The sequence below is a fragment of the Aegilops tauschii genome, chromosome 2, assembly GCF_002575655.3.
Source record: "Aegilops tauschii subsp. strangulata cultivar AL8/78 chromosome 2, Aet v6.0, whole genome shotgun sequence".
Lineage (NCBI taxonomy): Eukaryota > Viridiplantae > Streptophyta > Magnoliopsida > Poales > Poaceae > Aegilops > Aegilops tauschii.
The window spans coordinates 535,219,571-535,238,079 of record NC_053036.3 but is presented as its reverse complement, the minus strand read 5'-3'; the positions used below and the strand labels follow the sequence as shown (position 1 = coordinate 535,238,079).

General features: G+C 45.0%; 1 protein-coding gene across 1 annotated transcript; it reads right to left on the bottom strand.

Annotated features, from left to right (window-relative positions):
• Nucleotides 1–12,508: 12,508 nt before the first annotated feature.
• On the bottom strand, nucleotides 12,509–14,232 carry LOC109746918 (putative F-box protein At2g16220). The gene is made up of 2 exons (XM_020306011.4): nucleotides 14,075–14,232; nucleotides 12,509–13,987 (listed from the first exon to the last, which is right to left on the bottom strand). Exons 1-2 carry the CDS (start codon nucleotides 14,113–14,115, stop codon nucleotides 12,727–12,729), a joined length of 1,302 nt encoding a protein of 433 aa, XP_020161600.1. The 5' UTR covers nucleotides 14,116–14,232; the 3' UTR covers nucleotides 12,509–12,726.
• Between the last annotated feature and the right edge of the window lie 4,277 nt (nucleotides 14,233–18,509).

Here is an 18,509-nt window from a genome sequence, read left to right as displayed (position 1 = left end):
AGGCATAAGTATTGTGACATAACGTGTAATAACATCCCATACTGCAATAAATATCAATATAAAAGCATGATGCAAAATGGATGTCTCAGGCAACAAATCCAACACCCTGGGCCTTGTTGTCAAGCAGGTGGCTGAGAGCTGCCATGAGAGCCTCGTCGCTGAAGATACCCTTGGTCATGACAGCGCCATACATGTCAGGGTGGACGTCGAGGGGCTTGCACTCCCTGATGGTTGTTGCCACCTCCTTCACCGCATCAGTCATCCTGCAATAGACATTGATCTCCTCCAGCAGGCCTCCTCTCTTCCTATTCCTATCTTCCTATCATGGACGGGGTCAAATGGCTTGTCGAAGGGCTTCGCAGCGGGCTTGTCAGGGCCATCAAGCACCTCGACGTCCGGGGTCCCAGGGAAGTCTGGCATGGGAGAACTGATACGTCTCCAACGTATCTATAATTTTTTATTGTTCCATGCTATTATATTATCTGTTTTGGATGTTTAATGGGCTTTAATATACATTTTTATATTATTTTTAGTACTAATCTATTAACCGAAGGCCCAGTGCAATTTGCTGTTTTTTTTGCCTATTTCAGTGTTTCGCAGAAAAGGAATATCAAACGGAATCCAAACGGAACAAAACCTTCACGAGGATCTTTTTTGGAACAAACGCAATCCAGGAGACTTGGAGTGGAAGTCAAGGAAGCAACGAGGCGGCCACAAGGCAGGAGGGCGCGCCCCCACCCTCGTGGGCCCCTTGTAGCTCCATCGACCTACTTCTTTCGCCTATATATACTCTTATACCCTAAAAACATCCAGGAGAGCCACGGAACCACTTTTCCACCGCCGCAACCTTCTGTACCCGTGAGATCCCATCTTGGGGCCTTTTCCGGCGACCTGCCGGAGGGGTTTTCGACCAAGCAGGGCTTCTACATCAACACCATAGCCTCTCCGATGATGTGTGAGTAGTTTACCACAGACCTTCGGGTCCATAGTTATTAGCTAGATGGCTTCTTCTCTCTCTTTGGATCTCAATACAAAGTTCTCCTCGATGTTCTTGGAGATCTATTCGATGTAATACTCTTTTGCGGTGTGTTTGCCGAGATCCGATGAATTGTGGGTTTATGCACTTGACTATCTATGAATATTATTTGATTCTTCTCGAAATTCTTATATGCATGATTTGTTATCTTTGCAAGTCTCTTCGAATTATCGGTTTAGTTTGGCCTACTAGATTGATCTTTCTTGCAATGGGAGAAGTGCTTAGCTTTGGGTTCAATCTTGCGGTGTCCTTTCCCAACGACAATAGGGGCAGCAAGGCACGTATTGTATTGTTGCCATCGAGGATAAAAAGATGGGGTTTATATCATATTGCTTGAGTTTATCCCTCTACATCATGCCATCTTGCCTAATGCGTTACTCCGTTCTTATGAACTTAATACTCTAGATGCATGCTGGATAGTGGTCGATGTGTGGAGTAATAGTAGTAGATGCAGAATCGTTTCAGTCTACTTGACACGGACGTGATGCCTATATTCATGATCATTGCCTTAGATATCATCATAATTATGCGCTTTTCTATCAATTGCTCGGCAGTAATTTGTTCACCCACCGTAATATATGCTATCTTGAGAGAAGCCACTAGTGAAACCTATGGCCCCCAGGTCTACTTTACATCATATAAGTTTCCAATCTACAATTCTAGTTTACTATTTATTTTGCAATCTTTATTTTCCAATCTATACAACCAAAAATACCAAAAATATTTATGTTATTATCTTTATCAGACCTCACTTTTGCAGGTGGCCGTGAAGGGATTGACAACCCCTTTATCGCGTTGGTTGCAAGGTTCTTGATTATTTGTGCAGGTACTAGGCGATTTGCGTGTAGTCTCCTACTGGATTAATACCTTGGTTCTCAAAAACTGAGGGAAATACTTACGCTACTTTGTTGCATCACCCTTTCCTCTTCAAGGGAAAACCAACGCATGCTCAAGAGGTAGCAAGAAGGATTTCTAGTGTCGTTGCCGGGGAGATCTATGCACAAGTCAAGACATACCAAGTACCCATCACAAACTATTATCCCTCGCATTACATTATTTGCCATTTGCCTCTCATTTTCCTCTCCCCCACTTCACCTTTGCCTTCTCTTCGCCCTCCTTCCGTTCGATCTTGTGTTACCATGTGCCTTATTTTTGCTTGCATCTTTGCTTGCTAAAAAACTATTGATATGGATCCACTTAAAGTGTTCTACTTGGATCATCTTCGATCCTTACGCGCTCGTGCTGAAACCCCAACTAGCCTAGTTGATGGGAAATCTTTATATGAGCATGCTCATTTTGTGTGTCACCATTTGTCTGAAATAGGGAGACTCTTATGGGAATAGATTGCTTTGTTATGCTTGGAATCTTTGTGAGATTTATGATTTTACTTGTTGCTCTAAGAACCCTAAAAACACCTTCCCTACCTATGTGAGTTTAATGATAATGAAATCTTATCTTATTATGCAAAGGGTGTTTATAGTTACTACAATATCGAACAAATTGAAGAATTTGTTGCTTTTAAGGGTGCTTATGAAGTTGCTTCTTTGATTGAAAAGTATGATATTACTCTCTACGAATCTGAAAATTTTGACATACTTAAATATTGCTATGAAAACTATGCTCATAATGTCTATGTCAAAGAATTTATTGAGAGAATGACCGTTGCTTTGGAAGAAAATAATGATATGCATGAATCTATAGATAATTATGATTCTGATGATTTCATTGAAATATCCCTTGATGAACATGATGCTTGCTATTCTTGTGGCCATGATGCCAATATTTATGAAGATGAATTTGCTATAGTTCCTTATGTTAAACATGAGATCGTTGCTATTGCACCCATAGTTGATAGTTCCTTCGATGAAAAGCGTGATTGCAATGATGTTATTATAAATTCTATTAATGTGAATCGTGCTAATAATATGAAAAACCCTAAGCTTGGGGATGCTAATTTTGCTATGTCTACTACTTGTTGCAATGATCATGATTGGGGTGATTCTTCTTACAATCTTGAAAATTTATTTAAGCCCCATGATGAATATGAGATTGATAATAATGTTCGCAATAATACTGAAAGTGGGTTTGGAAGAGTGTCAACTTTAGATCCCACATATTTGGATAATGTTCAATCTTATGAAGTTTTTGACAAAAGTGGGTTTGAAGAGGTCATGACTTTAGTTAATGTTAATCCCACTATTTCGGAAGAGTGTCAACTTTGCATGCATGTGGATCGTGTTGAGAATATGTTATGTGATAGCTATTTTGTTGAATTTGCCTATGATCCTACATGTAATTATTATGAGAGAGGAAAATATGGTTGTAGAAATTTTTATCTTACTAAATTACCTCTCGTCATGTTGAGATTGCTATCGTCTCTTTCTTCTTCCTTGCATATGCTAATTTTTGCTTGCTATGATAATTTGTTTGCTTATAAAATGCCTATGCATAGGAAGTATGTTAGACTTAAATATGTTTGTCACATGTTTTATGATGCTCTCTTTGTGTTTCATTATTATCTTTAATGTGAGCATCATCAAAATTATCAATGCCTAGCTTAATGGCTTTAAAGAAAAGCGCTTGTTGGGAGACAACCCAATATTTTTCCCTCCTGTTTAGTAATAAATTATTCATCTAGATTCTGTTTAGATGTGGTTTTATGTTTTAATTAGTGTTTGTGCCAAGTAGAACCGTTGAGAAGACTTGGGTGAAGTCTTTGCGATCTGGCTGTAAAGAACAGAAACTTTAGCGCTCACGAGATTAGATGCCATTTTTTACTGGAGAGCGCTTTTAGGTTGATTCTTTTTGCAGATGACTAATAGATAAATTCCTCACGTCCACCAATTTATTTCAGAACTTTTGAAGTTCCATAAGTATACGTTTGATACAGATTACTACAGACTGTTCTGTTTTTCACAGATTCTGTTTTTCGTGTGTTGTTTGCTTATTTTGATGAATCTATGGCTAGTATCGGGGGGTATGAACCATAGAGACGTTGGAATACAGTAGGTTTAACACCAATATAAATAAATAATGAGTTCATTACAGTACCTTATGGTGGTGGTTTGTTTTCTTATACTAACGGAGCTCATGAGATTTTCTGTTTGAGTTTTGTGTTGTGAAGTTTTCAAGTTTTTGGGTAAAGATTTGATGGATTATGGAATAAGGAGTGGCAAGAGCCTAAGCTTGGGGATGCCCAAGGCACCCCAAGGTAAAATTCAAGGATAACCAAAAGCCTAAGCTTGGGGATGCCCCAGGAGGCGTCCCCTCTTTCGTCTTCGTCTATCGGTAACTTTACTTGAGGCTATATTTTTATTCACCACATGATATGTGTTTTGCTTGGAGCGTCTTGTATGATTTGAGTCTTTGCTTTTGAGTTGACCACAATCATCCTTACTGCACACACCTTTTGGGAGAGACACACATGAATCGGAATGTATTAGAATACTCTATGTGCTTCACTTATATCTTTTGAGCTAGATAATTTTGCTCTAGTGCTTCACTTATGTCTTTTTAGAGAACGGTGGTGGTTATATTTTATAGAAATTATTGATCTCTCATGCTTCACTTATTATTTTGAGAGTCTTTTAGAATAGCATGGTAATTTGCTTTGGCTATAAAATTAGTCCTAATATGATAGGCATCCAAGATGGGTATAATAAAAACTTTCATATAGAGTGCATTGAATACTATGATAATTTTGATACTTGATAGTTGTTTTGAGATATAAAGGTGGTAATGTTAGAGTCATGCTAGTTGGGTAATTGTGGAATTGAGAAATACTTGTGTTGAGGATTGCAAGTCCCGTAGCATGCACGTATGGTAAACGTTGTGTGACAAATTTGAAGCATGGGGTGTCCTTTGATTGCTTTCTTTATGAGTGGCGGTCGGGGACGAGCGATGGTCTTTTCCTACCAATCTATCCCCCTAGGGGCATGCGTAGTAGTACTTTGCTTCGAGGGCTAATAACTTTTGCAATAAGTATATGAGTTCTTTATGACTAATGTGAGTCCATGGATTATACGCACTCTTACCTTTTCGCAATTTGCTAGCCTCTACGATACCGTGCATTGCCCTTTCTCACCTCGAGAGTTGGTGCAAACTTCGCCGGTGCATCCAAACCCCGTGATATGATACGCTCTATCACACATAAGCCTCCTTATATCTTCCTCAAAACAGCCACTGTACCTACCTATTATGTCATTTCCATAGCCATTCCGAGATATATTGCCATGCAACTTTCCACCGTTCCGTTTATTATGACACGCTCCATCATTTTCATATTGCTTTGCATGATCATGTAGTTGACATCGTATTTGTGGCAAAGCCACCCTCATAATTCTTTCATACATGTCGCTCTTGATTCATTGCATATCCCGGTACACCGCCGGAGGCATTCACATAGAGTCATATTTTTGTTCTAGTATCGAGTTGTAATATTGAGTTATGAGTAAACAAAAGTGTGATGATCATCATTATTAGAGCATTGTCCCATGTGAGGAAAGGATGATGGAGACTATGATTCCCCCACAAGTCGGGATGAGACTCCGGACGAAAAAAAAAGGCCAAAGAAGCCCCAAAAAAGAGGCCAAAGAAGCCCAAACAAAAAAAATGAAATGAGAGAAAAGGAGAGAAGGGACAATGTTACTATCCTTTTTCCACACTTGTGCTTCAAAAATAGCACCATGATCTTCATGATAGAGAGTTTCTTATTTTGTCACTTTCATATACTAGTGGGAATTTTTCATTATAGAACTTGGCTTGTATATTCCAATGATGGACTTCCTCAAAATGCCCTAGGTCTTCATGAGCAAGCAAGTTGGATGCACACCCACTTGGTTTCTTTTGATGAGCTTTCATATATTTATAGCTCTGGTGCATCTGTTGCATGGCAATCCCTACTCCTCGCATTGACATCAATTGATGGGCATCTCCACAGCCTGTTGATTAGTCGCGTCAATGTGAGACTTTCTCCTTTTTTGTCTTCTCACATAACCCCCATCATCATATGCTATTCCACCTGTAGTGCTATATCCATGGCTTGCACTCATGTATTGCGTGAGGGTTGAAAAGGCTGAAGCACGTTAAAAAGTGTGAACCAATTGCTCGGTTTGTCATCGGGGTTGTGCATGATGGGAGCATTTTGTGTGACGAAAATGAAGCATGGCCAAACTATATGATTTTGTAGGGATAAGCTTTCTTTGGCTATGTTATTTTAATAAGACATAGTTGCTTGGTTAGCATGCTTGAAGTATTACTATTTTTATGACAATATTAAAACTTTGTCTAGAATCTTTTGGATCTAAACATTCATGCCACAATCAAGAGAATTACATTGAAAAAAATTATGTTAGGTAGCATTCCACTAAAAATTCTATTTTATCATTTACCAACTCGAGGATGAGCAGGAATTAAGCTTGGGGGTGCTTGATATGTCTCCAACGTATCTATAATTTTTGATTGTTCCATGCTATTATATTATCTGTTTTGGATGTTTAATGGGCTTTAATATACCGTTTTATATTATTTTTGGGACTAACCTATTAACCGAAGGCCGAGTGCAATTTGCTATTTTTTTTTGCCTATTTCAGTGTTTCGCGGAAAAGTAATATCAAACGGAATCCAAACGGAACGAAACCTTCGCGAGGATCTTTTTTGGAACAAACGCAATCCAGGAGACTTGGAGTGGAAGTCAAGGAAGCAACGAGGCGGCCACGAGGCAGGAGGGCGCGCCCCCACCCTCGTGGGCCCCTCGTAGCTCCACTGACCTACTTCTTTCGCCTATATATACTCTTATACCTTGAAAACATCCAGGAGAGCCACGAAACCATTTTTCCACCACCGCAACCTTCTGTACCGGTGAGATCCCATCTTGGAGCCTTTTCCGGCGATCTGCCGGAGGGGGATTCGATCAAGGGGGGCTTCTACATCAACACCATAGCCTCTCCGATGATGTGTGAGTAGTTTACCACAGACCTTCGGGTCCATAGTTATTAGCTAGATGGCTTCTTCTCTCTCTTTGGATCTCAATACAAAGTTCTCCTTGATGTTATTGGAGATCTATTCGATGTAATACTCTTTTGCGGTGTGTTTGCCAAGATCCGATGAATTGTGGGTTTATGAACTTGATTATCTATGAATATTATTTGATTCTTCTCTGAATTCTTATATGCATGATTTGATATCTTTGCAAGTCTCTTCGAATTATCGGTTTAGTTTGGCCTACTAGATTGATCTTTATTGCAATGGGAGAAGTGCTTAGCTTTGGGTTCAATCTTGCGGTGTCCTTTCCCAGTGACAGTAGGGGCAGCAAGGCACGTATTGTATTGTTGCCATCGAGGATAAAAAGATGGGTTTTATATCATATTGCTTGATTTTATCCCTCTACATCATGTCATCTTGCCTAATGCGTTACTCCGTTCTTATGAACTTAATACTCTAGATGCATGCTAGATAGCGGTCGATGTGTGGAGTAAAAGTAGTAGATACCGAATCGTTTCGGTCTACTTGACACAGATGTGGTGCCTATATTCATGATCATTGCCTTAGATATCATCATAATTATGCGCTTTTCTATCAATTGCTCGGCGGTAATTTGTTCACCCACCGTAATATATGCTATCTTGAGAGAAGCCACTAGTGAAACCTATGGCCCCGGGGTCTACTTTACATCATATAAGTTTCCAATCTACAATTCTAGTTTACTATTTATTTTGCAATCTTTATTTTCCAATCTATACAACCAAAAATACCAAAAATATTTATCTTATTATCTTTATCAGACCTCACTTTTGCAAGTGGCCGTGAAGGGATTGACAACCCCTTTATCGCGTTGGTTGTAAGGTTCTTGATTGTTTGTGCAGGTACTAGGCGATTTGCGTGTAGTCTCCTACTGGATTAATACCTTGGTTCTCAAAAACTGAGGGAAATACTTACGCTACTTTGCTGCATCACCCTTTTCTCTTCAAGGGAAAACCAACGCATGCTCAAGAGGTAACAAGAACCAAGAGGCTCCCCTGAGCCCATGGCATGCTTCCCAGTTGCCAGCCCGAAGGAGAAGATGTGCTGCATCTGGCTGTAGTTCTGTATGGGTGTGTTGAGGAACTCAGCGTCCCTTGGGTGGTCCTAAGAATGAAACACAAGTGTTCTTAGTTGCGATTAGGAGTAGGCAATGGTGGACAGTATGAAAAGGAAGAGGGTTGTGAGCTAACCGCGACATGGTCGGCGTAGTGCTTTGCCTCCAGAACTATGGAGCAAGTGTTCTCATCACATGAGGCGCCGCTAAGTCTCTTAGCTTGGGCACTTGGATCCATCGACCTCTCCATTTCCTCAGGTAGTTGTACACCTGGGTGGCAGACACCTCCTGCCCACAGAACTCGAATATCTGCTTCGCAACGGTGTTCAAGTGCTCCTCCTTGAAGCCCTTGTCAGTCCTAACTCCACTAGAGATGAGCTCACACATCTTGTTCAGCACGAACGTGGACATGAACGGCTGCCACTTCATGTTGTTCGACCTACCATCCTTCTTTGCCTTTGCTGCTGCTACCTTGAGTGCAGCGGCAGCAGCAGCAGGAGTTGGCTCAACGAGCACTACTGGCACATAGAGGGAATCAGACGCGAACACCTCTGAATCAGGTGCCATCTCGGACATAGGCTGCGAGTCCTCAACAAACGATGGAGCAAACTGGTTGTCGGACAGGACAAGGGCCTGACTAAGATCTTGCGTCTGCGTGGTCATGTCCTACAATTGTAGCACGCATTGACAGTAAGCATAGCACACAACATACCGGACAGTCCATGAAAGCAGAAGCATACATGTACATGGTTCATCACTATCATAGTAAGCACATGCTTCATCGCTATCATACCAAGCATACCGGACAATCTATGAACAGGAACATACATCTACAACAAACAGCATGCTACAAATGCCCACCAATAGCTACAAATCACAGATCTAAGCACGAATCAACACAAGCACAAGGTTCAACTTCAAACTCTACTACTAATCTAGCCTACCACATGCTTGAACATCTAGCCCTACCACAAATTGCAACCGCACCATAGCAATCAACCATATCAGCTCACAGATCAGACCACTAACCAACCATGCATCTAGATCAAACCCTAGCTGTAGCTCAGATCTAGCTAGAAGGAATAGAGAGAAAGGGGGATTGAACTCACAGAGGCCATGGCTGCAGCTCGAGGACGATGGGGGACGGTCGTGGAAGATCAAGGCCGGCCGGTGAAGTGCGCCGACGCCGTGGACCGCCGGCCAATGAAGATGCGCCGCTTACCTGCTCATCGGTGCCGATGCGCGTCGGCGGGAAAGCTCGAACGGAGGGAGAATGGTGGCGGGAGTTGGGGCGGTGAGGGAGGGGCTAAATAGGGGTGGACTCGGCGGGAGGTGAGCCGAAATCCTCCCGCCGATTTTTCGGCGACGCGGGCGAGCTCGCGCCATCTCCTTGCTCACACGAGAGGAGAAGCGCGTCGCCCTCCCCTACCTCGCCCGAGCCAGGCTCGCGAGCTACTGCCGATTCGGGCGTTTCCCTGGGCCTGGCCCGTGCTTTAAGTTCCGTGCGATGCAGGCTGCACAGTGAACGCAGACTACCAAACGGGCTCAATCTTTCCCGCACGGGCCAGGCTGGGCCATATGCAGGCAAGCAAATACGCCCTTAGTCTTTCTACAGGTTTCCTTGGTCCATGTACTAATTAAGTGCACCATTCTACCAAACACAGCGTATCGGTCACAAATGAGTAGACGACGGTGAAGCACATTTTCCACCGGCGGTGCATCCATTGACGTGCACCGTCGGCCAGCCGGTACAGCGTCTTCTTACCGCCGCCGTGCCAAATGGTTTGGCATTGTGTCCATTGTCAGGCCATGGAGACCGGAGAGAGCTGTGTGTAAATGTTGACCCGGTCCATGAATGCACACTGGAACAAACAGCCTTCAGAGAAAAAATTTGAACGAATAGAGCAACAAATTAACCGCGAAACCTTCGCGGAGGTGACTGGTTCCCTCCGCCCTTGCTAGGAGCCAATACGCCATCAGCGTGGTAAAGTTTCACAGATCACATTGCTTTGCTGTGATTATGTTGAAAGATACTAGTGGTGATGATCAGTGATCAGGAAACATGGGGAAATTGTGGGGATAGTTCTCATCCAAAGATACTAGTGGTGATGATCAGTGATCAGGAAACATGGGGAAATTGCGCGTAGCCGGATAAATACTAAAATTTCTACAAGGGGCACAAAGGCCCTGTCCTCTAGTTTCAAAAAAAGAAAAAGCCCTGTCCTCGCACCTGCCAAAAATCCTTTCTAATGCGTGAACCACTGACACAAGACTACACGATATTTACCTTTGGTTAATCACCTGATGATTAGCCTTCGTATCAAAATATAAGACATTTTTGCAGTTCAAGAACGAAGTTCGACTGGATTCACCAGAATTCATTACCTACAGCCAAAAATAGATAAGAGGAACATGTTCGATGCAGTGCACTACTTTGCTGTGATCCATGTACTACTAAGTAAACCATTCTACCAAATACAGCTTGTCGGTCACAAATGAGTAGACGATGGTGAAGCACATGTTCCGCCGGCGACTTGCCCTGTCCACCAACGGCCGGCGCAGCCTCTTGTTACCGTCGCCGTACGGATCGGTTTGACGTCCTGTCCATTGTCAGGCCATGGAGAGAGCTCAGCTCACACGTTCAGAGACGATCAGGCGATAGATAAACAGCCTTCAGAGAACATATCTGAACGAATAGAGCAACAATTTGACAGTATGAACTGCACAGGTGACTGATTCCCGCCGCCCATACACCATCAGCGATGTAAGGTTTCTCAGACCGGTGCTCTCCATCCATTTCTTTGCTGCGATCATCTTGAAAGATGGTGCTAGTGATGATGAATAGTGGTCAGGGGATGTCACTATTTCAGTTGAAGCAGTGAAGCTGGGGGGAAAAATAATGCCAGTAGTTAGTAGGAAGAAAGGAAATGTGTTTTGATACCTGATGGACTATGTATGGACCGATTGACTACGAAGTTATAGGGAAAAAAAAACCTTTTTCTGTATGCTTGTGAGTTTGTGTGATATGTAAAACATGTAGGAGGTTTTCTTTTTCTCCGGGAATCGCTACTGTTATGCATGGGGATTGGGAAATCGCTACTGTAATGTAGTTTCAGAAGAAATTTTCCTTCGATAAAGAGTTTCAGAAGAAATGTCACAGATCTCGAGAAAATGATACTAGGAAACATGGGAAGATTTTGGAAAATAGTTCAATAGGTTTATTCAGGTTAGAAACTGAACAAACCAGTTTGTCCCGCTGAAATGTGGATGCCGCTGAATAAGCCGTTCAAGCAAGTGCGGCGCCGGATAATGAAGATATTCCATCAAACTACCGGACACATGACCTCACTTTGTGCTGAATATAGCGCGTACAAAATTTTCTAGCAGGGACACAAATGCCTTGTCCCGGGCTCCTGCCACCTGCCAAAAACACTTTCTCATGCGTGAACAATAGACACAAGACTACATGATATTTACCCATTGGTTTGTCACCTGATGATTAGCATAAAATGCAGGAACGAAGTTCCACTGGACCCATGAGAATTCATTAGCTACAGCCAAAAACAGAAGAGGACTAAGATCAAATAGACACTGCAACAGTCTGACTGAGAGTTTAAGTACACTGACACGTGCACAAGGTGCACTCAGCAATATAACTTAGATATGGCTAAGAAAGCCAGATTACAGCAGCATAATTTAGCCACATGGAACCACTTCGTGTGCAGTGCAATGGCTACACAAACAACGATAGCAATAATGTTATTCCTTGCAATTACAATATGCTTAATCTGTAGGGATACCAGGCATTGCTCCGAACAAATAATCTAGCTAGCTGGAATGTAAGCACGAGCAGATTGGATGGCATCATTTAGATCAATTCAGAATCAACAGACAAATAATTTGGCCTGCGAAAAGAGCCTAATCTTTGGAGGAATCACAAACGTGGAGGAAGCACTGCTTAATGCCTCCCAGAACAGAGGAACACAGGGTAGAAATGGACATCTCTTGCTTTTCTCACCAGCAAGAAATCTTCTTATGAAAGCTGGTCTTTTCTTTCACCAATGATGCAAATATTCCGTTGGGTTAACAGGTTATGTAGCAGAAGTTAAACTGGAGCAGACTGAATTCATTGGCTACATGAAAAGTAGATAAGATTTTTGCTCAATCGCAATGCATCGCCGAAATCCTGAGGATTAGCATCAAGTAGACATTACAAAAGTCTGATAAGAGACTCTGAATACACTAAAGGTTTACGAACTACAATCACTAATAATATTAGTAAGCAGGATTTAGGACACATAATCCTTCAATGTCATGGACAAGAAAGCCATATTTCAGAATAATTTAGCAACATGAAACTAATTCATATTCGGAACAATAGCTGGACACACAAGAAGAATAGTAACCATGTTCTTTCAAAATTGCAGCATGCTTAATCTCTAAGGTTACAGGGATTGCTCCGAACAGAAAATCAAGCTATAGCAGGAGCACAAGGACCGGCAAGTTGAATGACATAATTTAAGCAAATTCAGATATCAACAGACAAAACTAGTAAAGCACCTACAGAAGAAGAGCACATTCTTGGAGGAAGCACAAGCTTGACTTGCAGGTAACACTACTGTCGATCTACACCTGCAAATGAGTCCGAGAACAATGGAACATATGGTAAAAATATCGCTGCCTTGTTTTTCCGAAGACTACGGATCCGATGGAATTTCCGATGCTGCATATCGTATGATGACAACGTATCAGCATCAAACGAATCCAAGAAAATGGTGTCGCAGTCTGGATGAAAAGCGGCCACCCTGTACTCCCCACCAGTCATGCTCCGCAACTCATCGTAGCTGACACTATGCTTCAGGACCCATTCTTTACTATCATAATCCTTCATGTACCAGACTGTTGTTGTATCCTCATCCGTTTTCTTCTTCCTCTTCTTCTTCTTCTTCTTGTCGTCAGGAGCTAGCGGTGTGGCAGCATAGTGCAAGCACCGCTGTGACACTCCGATCAAACCAAAACTCAAACCACCTGATGGCACACCGATAGTCTTCCACACCTTCCCCTCCATGTCCACTGCTACCAGCACAGCATCATAGTCCGTGTTCACGGGATACAGCAAACCATACAAGTGCAGCATGCCTTGGAAGAATACGCTTGTAAGGCCAGCGAACAGGCTAATTTTCTCAGGAAGGCGGCTTTCTCTGTAATTCCAGGCTCCGGTTTGCGAAGAGTAGATGGTCACTCCTGTGATGTATTTATCCTGTTCGGTGTCCTCAAACTGAAGAACGTGGAAATGGGACGGGACTGCTGGATCAAAAGCCAAACGCGCGATGACGCGGCGGCCGGCTGGCACCGGCGGGAGTGCGGGGATGCCAACCCACCTCCCGGTGGCCGGATTGCAAACGATGTAATGGTATTCAAGCGGATCATCGTCGTCCCCGGAAGGAGAAGAAGGGAACTTGTGGGCGCGGCAGAGGAGGAGGCCATTGCAGGTGTCCAGCTGGTCGACGTACCAGTACTCGTGGGACGGCAAGAAAGAGAGGGACGGGTCGACCGGCTGGGCTGCGCCGCCGGGGACTTTGGCGAAGTGAAAGTTGTAGAAGCGGTGGTCCGGCCCGTGGTAGGTGCTGTAGAGGAAACCGGCGAGGGGTTGGGGCAGCTTCTTGCGGTGGGCGGGGTCGGCGATGAGGTCGCGCCAGGCCGGGGAGACGCACTTGAAGCGGTGGACGGACCTGGCGGGGAGGCGGGAGAGGATCTCCAAGATGAGATCCTCCGTCAGGAGGCTGGCCGCCGCCGCCGTCACTGCCTCCTCAGCCGGAGGGTTGGTCGTCCTCACCTTCTTCTTCTTCGCGGAACTCTTCCCCTCCATGGCGCCGCTGAAAGGAACAAAGCGGTCAGGATAAATCAATCTGTACAGTGGATTCATCAATCTGGGCGAGAAGGACGAACTGACGGGGAAATACCTTGGTTTGAGGCGGCGGCGGCGTAGGCCGCCACTGTCCATGAGGACGCGACGGCGGCGGCGCTTCTCGGCGGCGTAGGCGGCGATGGAGGATGGGTAACCTATTAACCTATTAACCGTAGCATTTTTACAGATCGGCGATGGGGGATGATGTTCGCCAACAACGAGATTAGCGGCGAAATGCTGCGTCTAATATTACTGTATTATTAATTTTTGGAAATGCGGTGAATATATTTCTCTATCTCTACTACTAATAAATAATCCAACATTATCTTTTCTACGCGCACCCAAGCAAACGTCCGTGGACACATTACCTGTAACACCCACGATGCGGCTATATCTCCCATGTGTCGAGGCACGACGTGGAGGCATAACCGCATGGTGGTTTTGTCGCAAAAAGGTCATCTTCACACAATCCTATGTAATGAACAATGGGATAAAGAGTTGGCCTACAATCGCCACTTCACACAATGATCAATTAAACATACATCATTCAGAGTACACACATAGTCCGACTACGGACAAATACAAATGAAAAGAAGATAACCCCAAATGCTAGATCCCCGATCGTCCCAACTGGGCTCCACTACTGATCATCAGGAAACGAAACATAGTAACGACCCAGGTCCTCGTCGAACTCCCACTTGAGCTCGGTTGCGTCACCTGTACTGGTATCAACGGCACCTGCAACTGTTTTGGTAGAATCTGTGAGTCACGAGGACTCAGCAATCTCACACCCGCGAGATCAAGACTATTTAAGCTTATGGGTAGGATAGGGTCATGAGGTGGAGCTGCAGCAAGCACTACCATATATGGTGGCTAACATACGCAAGTAAGAGCGAGAAGAGAAGCAACGCAACGGCCGAGAAGTTAGAAGTGATCAAAAAATGATCCTGAAACTACTTACGTTCAAGCATAATACAAGACCGTGTTCACTTCCCGGACTCCGCCGAAAAGAGACCATCACAGCTACACACGCGGTTGATGCATTTTAATTAAGTCAAGTGTCAAGTTCTCTACAACCGGACATTAACAAATTCCCATCTGCCACATAACCGCGGGCACGGCTCTCGAAAGTTTATACCCTGCAGGGGTGTCCCAACTTAGCCCATCATAAGCTCTCAAGGTCAACGAAGAATATTCCTTCTCCCGGGAAGACCCGATCAGTCTCGAAATCCCGGTTACAAGACGTTCGACAATGGTAAAACAAGACCAGCAAGACCACCCGACTGTGCCGAGAAATCCCGATAGGAGCTGCACATATCTCGTTCTCAGGGCACACCGGATGAGCTAAGCGTACAGGTACCAACGTAACCCAAGTTGCCAAGGGACGGTCCCGCACGGTGCTCTAGTTTGGACCAACACTCAGAGTAGCACTGGCCCGGGGGGGTTAAAATAAAGATGACCCTCGGGCTCGCGAAAACGCAAGGGAAAAGGCTTAGGTAGGCAAATGTAAAACTAAGGTTGGGCCTTGCTGGAGGAGTTTTATTCAAAGCGAACCGTCAAGGGGTTCCCATAAAACCCAACCACGTAAGGAACGCAAAATCAAGGAACATAACACCGGTATGGCGGAAACTAGGGCAGCAAGAGTGGAACAAAAACACCAGGAATAAGGCCGAGCCTTCCACCCTTTACCAAGTATATATATGCATTAATTAAAATAAGAGATATTGTGATATCCCAACATATCCATGTTCCAACATGGCACAAACTTCATCTTCGCCTGCAACTAGGAACGCTATAAGAGGGGCTGAGCAAAAGCGGTAACATAGCCAAACAACGGTTTGTTAGGAAGGTGGGTTAGAGGCTTGACATGGCAATATAGGAGGCATGATGTAACAAGTGGTAGGTAGCGCGACATAGCGATAGAACGAACAACTAGCAAGCAAAGATAGAAGTGATATCGAGGGTATGGTCATCTTGCCTGAAATCCCGCAAGGAAGAAGAACGAGTCCGTGAAGAAGACAAACGGACGCAGTCGAACGAACCCTCACAACTCTGGAACGAAACCGAAGCTATCGAGAGAAGCAAACCGGAAAGAAGCAAACAACATGATAAACACACAATCATAAACATGGCATGATGCACAATCAAGTATGATGCATGTCCGGTTTAAATGAGGCATGGCATGGCAAAATGCAACAAACAATACTACAAATTAAGTGGAGCTCAATATGCAACAAGTTGCATCTTGACAAAACACCACATCAATTATTTAGTTCTCTCCCGTTTATGTACCCAACAAAATTAACTGTGGTTAAGCATGGCAAGAGGTGAAGCATAATAAAACTATCTATTTAGGCAAGTTTAAATGAGGCCGGAAATAACAAATAACAATTCCGGAAAATCCCCATATGTCATTTAAAGCAAACAACAATTTTAAACGTTTTAAATGCTATTATCATGATGCGGATGACATATGCAAGTTTTAAGCAATTTTATGGAAATGTTGACATGAGCATGATACGAGGCATTTGTCGCCATGGCGGAAGGAAAAGGGTGCCACGGCGGTGAAACGGAAATGGTGCCACGGCAACATCCCGGTTCCGGCAACTCGATTGAGATGCTGGTGCAAAGGAACAAGTGTGGGTGCGCGAAACGTGCAAGAGTGACGGGGAGTGATCCCGGATACCGGGTGTCCCACATGTCGGTGGCATGGCTTACAGCGAACGTGCAAGGAACAATTCGGACACGGTCCAAACATAGGGTGCATCTCATACAACACACATGCATTCGTTCACGGGCGTCGTCTCGTCATTATACCTTTGAAGCGTGTATTTCTGGAGCGGATCGGGTTCGATGCGGTGTAGGGGAAGTAGACGTTCTCGGGATGGTCGTAGTGGAAGTAGTGGTACACGGTGACGGTAGTGGAAGTAGTGGTTCACGTTTTCGTAGAGGGACTTGACGAATCCGAGTAACTTGGGGTCGACGTTAGTCGTTCACGTTCATAGTCGCACAAGTTTCCGTAGATGTTCGGGGTCACGGCGAGGAACTCGGCGTTTCGGTGCGATGTAGGGGTACATGTCGAAGGTTGTCGTGGTACTTGGCGTTTCGGTCAGTACTCGTCCGAGCATCCGTGTGGTCTTAGCCGGTGGTGTACTTGGCGAATCCAGATGTATTGGTAGTGGTACTTGGCGAATTCCACGCTCGGTGGCCGTTGGACTTGGCGTCAACAGCAACAGGGGCACGATGCAGGAGGCTGGTTCCGAGCGGGACTTGCAGCGGCAGTGGCGGGAACTTGGCACGGCGGTCTTGCGAGGCATGGGGAGGCTTGAGGCGGCAGCGTCGAGGAGGAAGACCGGCGACGCAGCTGCGGGCACCGAGAGGCGTGGCTCCGACGGGCAGGGTCGGAGACGAGGTGCAGAAGGGCGGCGAGGGACTCGGCGATGGGGACGGCCTGAAACTGCTGCTGGTGGCGCTCGTGGCCATGGGACGCGGAAGCCGAGGTCGAAGGCGAGGCGCGGTGGAGGTCCGAGCGCGGCGTCAGCGAGAGGGTGCTGGCGCGCGGCGCATGGTGGTGGTGGTGGTGGGGAGCTCCGACAACAACGAGCTGCAGGAGGCCGGCCTTGGAGCGTCGGTGCTCGAGGCGAGGACGAGGAGACAATGCAGACGAAGTCGTGGAGGCGCGGGGACCTGCTCCGTTAAGGCAGAAGGAGGCCGGGGCAGGAGCGGCGCGAGTTGGCGAGGTGGTAGCGGGGGCTCCAGACGGCGCAGAGGCGGAGAGGCGCGACGACGGCGGTTTCGGGCCGGATCGAGGAGGAGGGAGGCGAGGGGATCAGGCGCAGGGAGCTCCTCTCCCTGGCTCGATGCGTGCGTGTGTGTGTGGCGGCGGGCAGAGGGAACGAGAGGGAGAGGTATCGAGCAGGGGGGTCGGGCTAGGGTTAGATAGGGGCTGCAGGCTGGGGTTTGGGCTTAGAGGCCGGCTGGGCTGCAGGCTCTCTTCTCTCTCTCTCACTCTAAAGAAATAAAAAAACAGAGATAAGAAAGAAAAGAAAGGGAGGTTAGGGGAAGAAGTTGGTCACGCGGATAATTTTCCCAGACTCACAAAAATGTGCTTGTTCAGAGAAAATAGAAAAGGCCATTATTGAAAGATTTAAATTCAAACTCATTTGATTTAAATTCAAATGATTTGAATAGGAAGTGAGGGTTGGGAAGGTCCAAAAATGTTCGGATTTTTGGTGGAGCTCCGGAATATGATGAAAGAATATATGGCAAGGTTGGAGACCAAGAATTAAGATAACAAAGGCATTGGGATAATTTGCAAGTGTGTTATGGTGATTTCCAAATTAAAGAAATATTTAATATAGCTCCCTAATATTGGGAGGATATGTTATAAAGAGAAGTCACCCTTCCCTCGATTTAAATAGATCAACCATCTATGCAATTTATTAGTTGAGTTGAGATGCAAAGATTAATGACATGATGGCATGATGACA

Coding starts and splice junctions, on each gene's coding strand:
- LOC109746918 (XM_020306011.4), bottom strand. CDS start 14,115: ATGGACAGTGGCGGCCTACGCCGCCGCCGCCTCAAACCAAG. Junction 13,988..14,074: donor CGCCGCCGCCTCAAACCAAG/GTATTTCCCCGT, acceptor TGTTCCTTTCAG/CGGCGCCATGGAGGGGAAGA.